This window comes from Sinocyclocheilus anshuiensis, unplaced genomic scaffold, assembly GCF_001515605.1.
Source record: "Sinocyclocheilus anshuiensis isolate Anshui unplaced genomic scaffold, SAMN03320099.WGS_v1.1 scaffold944, whole genome shotgun sequence".
Lineage (NCBI taxonomy): Eukaryota > Metazoa > Chordata > Actinopteri > Cypriniformes > Cyprinidae > Sinocyclocheilus > Sinocyclocheilus anshuiensis.
In genome coordinates, this window is record NW_015549559.1 from 2,051,894 (window position 1) to 2,060,253 (window position 8,360).

Here is an 8,360-nt window from a genome sequence, read left to right on the forward strand (position 1 = left end):
ATTTATATTGTCATAATTTCACATTGAACCTCCAAATTAATGTAGAAACAACATAAAGATAGTATATTTTAAATGTTTTTAATGGCATCTTTTTACTAAGTAGCCTATTATTAATGAAGTATTGATACCAATACTGTTAACTGGTGTCTCTATTAGATGCATTTCCCCTCAATTTTACCTATTAATTATAGCCATTTAACATTACAGTATAATTGAAAGCCATTATTTTTAACATTTAATAGACTCTGAAATATATAACAACTTTTAATTTAAGTGATTTTAAAACAATCTTCACATAAACTATATTATATATGCATAAACTATACATATAAATTTTTATTCAAGCTATAAAAGTTAATCAGCGACTAGAACAGTCCAAGGATTTCTCTTTTTCTTTTGTTCTTTGATATACATCAATGACAGTCTTCAGCAGGTTTCACTTTAAAACCTGATGCATATGACGCGGATCTGACACATCCGATTTTCTCCCAACTCTTTACGGTCATTTATAACTAATTTAAGAATCCGTTTACAAGGTAACTCGCCAAAACCGCGCATTTTGACATAATTGTGTGTGTTTTCTTGCGTTGAAGCGCTACTGGTGAGCTGTCTGGAGCGGCTCAGCGTATGTGCACAGCTATGGAACATGCAGTGATTTTCCCTACTCACATTCCATCAGGTCGTAAATGGCTCTGGTCTTAGCAAAGGTGTCGGGGTTGCCATGGTAACCAGTGGCCTGTGGTCATTCGCAGACATCCTGGCGCCCAGTCTATTGGGTGAGGGGTCTGTGACGACTTGTTAATCTAATGAATAACTGATTTGTTAAATCAAATGAAAAATTGTGTTTTTGATTGGTCCAGACGCTACACAAACTATACTTCATTGCACCGTTTAGGCGGCGTAACCCCAGGTATGTGTTGCCCCATTCTCGGGTTATGAAGAATAAAGAAGGGAAAAGTTAAAAGTCGCCAACTGGCGACTGACACTGTTACATGGACTTGCCGACGCTGATTTTTACTCACATTTGGTGCTTGGCGAGTGTTAATTTTAGGCCCTGTGTATATATATATATATAGTAGCATGTTGCATAGTGTGGATGTAGTAAATGTATTTATTACACATCCAGTGTCATGTGTTCTTTTACCTGCAGCCAGCGTTCGCAGGAGAGTGTATTCCATACTCGTGTGTGTGGTGGACAGAATGTTTTCCAAGACCCCAAACACTGCTGCGTTCACACTGTGCACCAGCTCTTCGTTCTCTTCTGTTACTGTGTGCATGCAGTGGGCTACACAAAAAAAAAAAAAAAACACAACAGCAATTTGAATTTGGGATATATATACTACTGTTTAAAAGCATGGGGATAGTAAGATTTTTTAAATGTATTTGAAAGAAGTCTCTTATACTCACCAAAGCTGCATTTATTGGATTAAAAATACAAAATGCAAAAAAAAGGTATAAAAAAAAAAAAGGTAATGATGCAAAATATCATAAAAAAATCGAAAATAAGTGTTTCTATTTGAAAGACTGTAAAATGTAGTTTACTCCAGTGAGGGTAAAGTTGAATTTTCAGCATTACTCCAGTCTTCAGTGTCATATGATCCTTCAGAAATCATTCTAATATGATTTTTTGTGGAAACCATGATATATTTTTTAAGGATTCTTTGATTAATAGAAAGTTCAAAAGAACAATATTTATTTGAAACATGTATATGTATATACTGTGTGTATATATATATATATATATAAAACACTTACTGATCCCCAACTTTTGAATGTTAGTGTATATATGTGTGTCTATAACTGGAGTCACCTGCTGATATTGCCAGCTCCATATTCTGAGGGTGTCTCTGTAGACAATGTAGAAGAACATCTAGAAGTCCAGCCTTGTTAAACACTGACACAGCTGTGCTACTGCTCTCACTACACATCCACAAAAGAAAGAAACACATAGATTATACAAGACTACAACCATGTCATCTTATTGAACACAACACAACACAACTCTTCATGCCTTGTTTTTATTGTAAGTATATGCCAGGTAGGTTTTAAAAATGCCATCACTAAATGTTTTACTTAATGACTTTGCTTTTAATGTGATAACTGATTAAACAACCGATCTCATATTTTCATATTTTGGCCTAATCTTCAGCGTGCAAACTAGTGACTAGTACATAAAGCATGATGATGTGCTGTCAAGTGGTCACAGGAAACACGTATGACACTCAAAGGCATTTGTAACATTTGTTAATACACTTGTTAAATGTAAACGTCAATCTGTCTTGACTGCTCACTGGTGATTGGGTCTCTCAAGGACCATGAAGTCAGTTTGAGCTCAATCTTACCAGAGGTTCCAAAGTAAATTTACAGCCTCATTGGCGACGTCTTCCACCGTGCGTTTCTGTCCTTTCATAGTAGGAGACGAGCTCATGTCAAAGCCAGTACAGCACTGCTCTCCACAAACACACACAAGAGAGACTTGTCAAAAATAGCTTTTTTTTTCCTCTTCTCACTAGGGGTGGGCGATATGGCAAAATTATCATATCATATGATTTTTTTTTTCTTTAGGCAGGATCAAGATCCACAATCTTTTTCATGTTAGTTTTTAAGACTATTGTGCAAGTGAATAAGAAGTACAGCCATGCTTATTTCATTATTGAAAAAATATAGCCCTGCAAAGTAACAAAGGATAAAAGAAAAAAGAATGACATATAATATCTCTACATGGTTAATGAATGAAGTGGACTGACTAAAATATCCTTCATCAATGCAATAAAAAAAATTATGTTTTAATTGGTCACACTTTACTTTTCATTCCATTGACTTCCATTCATACGCATACAAATGCTGGAAAAAAAAAGTTTCACATTTCACTGCATTCCAAACTGAATTTTACCCTGCAAATTTGTATCAATTAATACTAATTAAGACCAATAAAAGATTGATACATCACAGCATGAGCTCTCAGCTGAAATAAAAAACAAACTTTAAAGCTACAGGTTTGCTGCATTACAGGAAAGTGGATTGTATATTTGTACATTCTGGATTTATTATTATTAGTCATATGTTGAATTTATGTTTTTATGTTTCAAGTTAAAGACTGCCATGCCAATAAAGCATTTTAAATTGAATTGATCCAGCATTCGTACCTCCCTCAGGAGAGCAGACAGAGGCGTCAGCACATCCTGTCTCACCATGTCCTCACATACTTCAGGGCCTCCGCAGGCACTAAGATTCCTGTAGCACACACACAGAGGAAAATTAAGGGTAACTTTTACAAAATAAACCCCGAAGCTGAGGAGTCTTATATCAGAGAATAGTGTAATAATGATAGCAAGCATGTAATACATCAAGCTGTTCATTAGACAAACTGCTGCAGAGGGAAATTATAACATTCAAATTTTATAATTTATAAATTCTAATTTCTATGCAATAAATGCACAGTCTGTGTGACGAGTTTCTGTGTCTTTCATTTTCTTGGTGGCTGGATGTGTACTTCAGCCCAGGTTTAGTATGTCAGTGTCACCTGAGAGAGTGAGTGTGTGTGTGTGTGTGTGTGTGTGTGTGTGTGTGTGTGTGTGTGTGTGTGTGTGTGTGTGTGTGTGTGTGTGTGTGTGTGTGTGTGTGTGTGTGTGTGTGTGTGTGTGTGTGTGTGTGTGTGTGTGTGTGTGTGTGTGTGTGTGTGTGTGTGTGTGTGTGTGTGTGTGTGTGTGTGTGTGTGTGTGTGTGTGTGTGTGTGTGTGTGTGTGTGTGTGTGTGTGTGTGTGTGTGTGTGTGTGTGTGTGTGTGTGTACCTGAGTGCTCCAGCAGCAGTCTCTCTGACCGCCAGGCTGCGATCCAGCAGTAAAGGTCCGATTTTCCTGACCGCATCTCTCTGGAGGAATCCTGGAATCGTCTGACTCTGCTGGACAACACGAGAGATACTGGCACACGCATACTCACGCACATCAGCTGATGGACTCTGCAGCTAAACACACACATACACAGAAGGAGAGTCACATGCAAATAGACATATAGGGGGGAAAGCGGGGTGATTTGACCCCGTGAGGAAGTTGAGCCACCCCTTATTTCTAGACAACCTTAAAAACAAAATTGGTGATATGACCACACATATTTGAAGAGTTAACCATTTTACTCACTCTATGATGGAGAGGGGCCCATGTAATTACATTTGTAACTACATTTAGGTTAAAAAAAAACTGTTCAAAGTGATTTTTGTATGTTCAAGGAGTCATGATGCTTCTTGTGTCTGACTCGGAACAATTACAGACAAATCTCAAAAAACATCACGTGTGTGTGCTGTAAGACATTATGAGTCTATAATGTTAGCATGATGTTAGCTCTAAACTGCTGGATGACAGAAGTTTGTTAAAATGGTCGAAGTGGGGTAATTTGAGCAGCCAGTCCTGGGGTAAGTTGAGCCAGTGGCTCACCCCTTCTTATGATAAGTATAATTTTACTGTAATTCTACATGATATTTCATTAATTTTAGACCAAACATTTTAGATGTTGTTCTTTGTTTTGAACTAGATTTTTTTTCTGAAAGTGTTAAATAGGCCTTGTTTATTAAAATTGGCCATTGAAGTTTTATGAAACTGTATTTCCCTGCAACATTTATAAGTGGGATGTTGAGTACTATTAGCCCAGTTCTGTAAGGTCAACTGCAGTCAGTTTTTTATTTATCTTTTTTTTTTTTTTTTACTTCTTCAATCTGAACTTTATTTTGCTCAGAAATTTTGAACTAATTAAAAACAAAAAGCCTTCAAAATTGTGAACTGTATCTTTGAATAAAAATGTTCAGGAGTCATCCTTCCATCCATTCTATCATCCAAACCTTTTTGTCCTTATTAGGGTTGTGGGGAGCTGGAACCTAACCCAGCGTCTTGAGCCACAGGCAGAGAAAAACCCTGGATGGCTGGCCAGTCCATCACAAGGCTCACACATAGATTTTAAGAAGTCATTTTGAAATTATTTCTTTTGATATAGCATGAGGTGAAGGTTTTACTTCAGCATAATCAATGGCACGGTTTAACTCCATATGGCTAAACTTACCCCTCGCTGGGGGCAAGTTGAGCCAAGAGACCACCTTTTTTTAATAAAATTATTCCCAAGAATGCATCACATCCTGAAATGCATGTGCATATTTAAGTTGGACCCATTACTGTCATATGCTCCCTTTAAACACACCCAACGAAAAAACTGGATCAACTCACCACACTCTCCCCTATTTGAACTCCTCTTAGGAATTTAAGAAAGACTGGATGGTTCGAGGTTGAAGATCCGAATCTCGCTTGCTTGACAGCTGCATCAGTCCGTTCAGCCGTAAAGGTTTGCTTACTCGCTTCATTTATTCATCATGCCAACATCCCATCCGCGAAAGAGCTGACAGTCATTACACACGCCATATTTAACTGTTACGCTAATATTTGTCTTTATCTCAGCATTTTCAAATATTCAGATTCATAAACATAATTTACTGCAAGTCTGAAGAGTTGTCACAGCAGTGGAAGCTTACTTTATCGAGCAGCTCCTCAGCCGGAGAGTCTTCGTCTTCTGATTCGTCACCAGTCTGTTTAACAGGAGTTGCTGGAAGACCATCGGGAGAAAACGATGGCCGTTTGAATTTGTTGTTTTTAGTCTTTCCCATGTTTTTAATGTGTTTGGACTACACTTGAAGTTAAATATCAATTTCAATCTGTTCTACAATTCCGGCAAGCTCACAACACGAGCGACCATGTGGACACTAGCCGCTGCCGTAAATCGTAAGAGACAGTCGTAAGAAAAGTGTCGTCGAAAAGATGGGCGCGCCATCCTGTGGGTCCAACAACGCACTACATTTGAAAGCGGGTGTGATAGAAATCTTCCTCTTCTTCTTATTCTTTTTGTTCAATGGCCGTTCACTCCTTAGGAGTATTACCGCCACCTACTGTATATCTTGCGCACATGAGTGATGAATCTGTACTGAAGGAAAAAAAAAAAAAAAAGTGTGTAATGCCCCACCCACCCCAGAGGATCAGAGCCCAAGCTTAAGCTGGCGCTGCGTGTTCAGCTCCTCCAGCTTCCACACTGTGCTCCTCAACCTCCGAGATGGGCAGAAGCATCATGATCCTCATCCTCAAACACTAAATCCTGTGGTATAGTCCTGTAAGCTCTAAAAATGTTAAAGGGGTCATATGATGTTGCTAAAAATAACATTATTTTGTGTATTTGGTGTAATGAAATGTGTCTTGCACATTAGTTCTCTTTGTTTCAACTATACCTTTGGCTTTTACCTTACGTGTAGCTTCTGCATACGTTAAATTTTGCACAGTTTTTATTTTTTGCACTTCACGAGCTTCTTGTTGTACAGGGCATCCTGCATATGCTGCGCTATGTCCTCCCCCACAATTACAGCATTTAATCTCTACACCCTCCTCACACTTGCCATATTCATGTTCTCCCCCGCATTTTGCACAACGCATTTTCCCTTTACAAAGATTTGCAGTATGTCCCATTCGTTGGCATTTGAAACATCTCAAAGGTGGAGGTATGAACTCTCGTACCAAGAAGCTTACAAATCCTAGCTTCACTCTTATCGGCAGGGTACTTCCTTCAAACTGAATCATTACGCTCATACTTTCACATCTTTTATTGTCTTTCCACATCTGCAATCTTCTAGCAGAGATCACTGTTCCTCCACTCAGACTTCCTTTAATATCATCCATATTTACATTAAGAGGTACTCCTGAAATAACCCCTCGAACTTTATTGCCTATTTCTGTGCATGCTATCCTTCCTCCTGCCAGGGTTTTCATTTTCAGAATGATATGCTTCTGTTTTTCATCCTTGCATTTAATCATTATTCTTCCATTGCTAAGACAAGATACAGCTTTCACTATCCCTATCTCTTTCTCAATTGCTTTTGACAGTTTAACAGGATGAGTTTGTTGTTCTGACTGCTTAGCAAAAGTAATTATCACTTTGATTTCTCTTTCTTCAACCTCTTTATCAGCTTCAATTCTCGTATGTCTTACTTTATTAATTGTTTGCTCACAATCAGATCCATCACCCATGCTACTCTTTTTTTTTCCTTTTACTGTATCTTACTTCCTGAAAATCCATGTCTTGATCATTGTCGCCATCCGAAGTATCACCCCACGCCAACGACGCCATTCAACCACCGCTCGTCCCAGTTTTTCCCGATAGAAATCTTATTAATCCGCATGGGATATTATTGGATGTCCAATGGTCAGCATCCAGTCATCTGTTTTCTCTATCTGACGTTCCACCACAGAATAATCCTTAAATCAAAACCAAGCGTATTGGATCTTGTTACAGATAAACTCCTTCAGGAAAGCCCATGTCTAATCTTTAACAGCATTAACCCGTTTAATCCCACCGGTCACAATAGTGACCGTAAAAAAAGTTTTCATTTATAAAGCTCTAAAAACCTTACTGACTGATGTTTTAGTGCTTTTATTCAAATATATTCAGTGCAAATATGGAAAAAATAAAGGGTCTCAATGAAATATGTGTAGTTGTACATGATTAGGGCAAACTGTCACATGACCAGGGCTGCATTTCCCGAAACCTTCTTAACGCTACGTCGTTCGTAAGTTATACCTTAAGTTGTACCTTTACGTTAATATGTGTTTCCCGAAACGTTCTTAGTTAAGTATACCTTCCGTAAATCATTCGTTCGTAAGGTTAGTCTGGACCATTCTTAGCTATACCTTATCGCTGTTCACAGTTCACTCCGCTAGTGGCTACCACTGTCAAAATAATGATCTTTAAAAAAGCATCATATGACCCCTTTAACAAAGATATGACAAATATTTTTGGTACACATTATCTTTAAGGGGTCTAGTATTATTAATATATGAATTCACATATATTCAGTTTTGTTGAGTGTGGTCATAGAATGAGTAAACATGTTGATGGTCACAATAGTGACCGCTGGGATAATAACATTTTTGTCTTTTATCTCAGTATCTCAGTATTCCTATCAGATACTGTAGCACTAATATAACAATTTGATGTTATATTTTACAAAAAAGTAAAAATTTTGAAATGCATTGATGGTTGAATGTTTTTGTTTTTTATCTCAGTGTTCCTATCAATGTTGCATAAGGTATTTTTATGCATAATAATAACCCTAGAATGTGATCAAACTGTTTAAAATAGCTGGGCTAAGATATATAACAATTTTTATGACTGTAGAAATATGTTAATTCAGTACTCACCTTATCCCACCGGTCACAATTGTGACCGACCATAAAACAAAAATTTTCACACACTTTTCCAAAAAAAATTCAAAAAATAATTATTGATTATTTCAAAGGGTTACTAATGACACATCATTTGGATATTTTCATGTCTGGGAA

The 8,360-nt window shown here is 37.5% G+C and overlaps 1 protein-coding gene across 2 annotated transcripts in view; it reads right to left on the reverse strand.

The window, feature by feature from the left end:
• LOC107657125 (HEAT repeat-containing protein 3-like) overlaps positions 1 to 5,816 on the reverse strand; it is a 17,747-nt gene extending 11,931 nt beyond the window's left edge. Inside the window, exons 1-6 of one of the 2 annotated variants that reach the window (XM_016445143.1) lie at positions 5,513 to 5,816; positions 3,792 to 3,964; positions 3,147 to 3,234; positions 2,343 to 2,446; positions 1,811 to 1,920; positions 1,145 to 1,285 (exon numbers count right to left, since the gene is read on the reverse strand). In XM_016445143.1, the coding sequence (XP_016300629.1) occupies positions 1,145 to 1,285; positions 1,811 to 1,920; positions 2,343 to 2,446; positions 3,147 to 3,234; positions 3,792 to 3,964; positions 5,513 to 5,644 (748 nt within the window). In that variant the 5' untranslated portion in view covers positions 5,645 to 5,816. The remainder of the gene's footprint in view (positions 1 to 1,144; positions 1,286 to 1,810; positions 1,921 to 2,342; positions 2,447 to 3,146; positions 3,235 to 3,791; positions 3,965 to 5,512) is intronic. The other variant, XM_016445144.1, reaches the window with a different exon arrangement.
• Between the last annotated feature and the right edge of the window lie 2,544 nt (positions 5,817 to 8,360).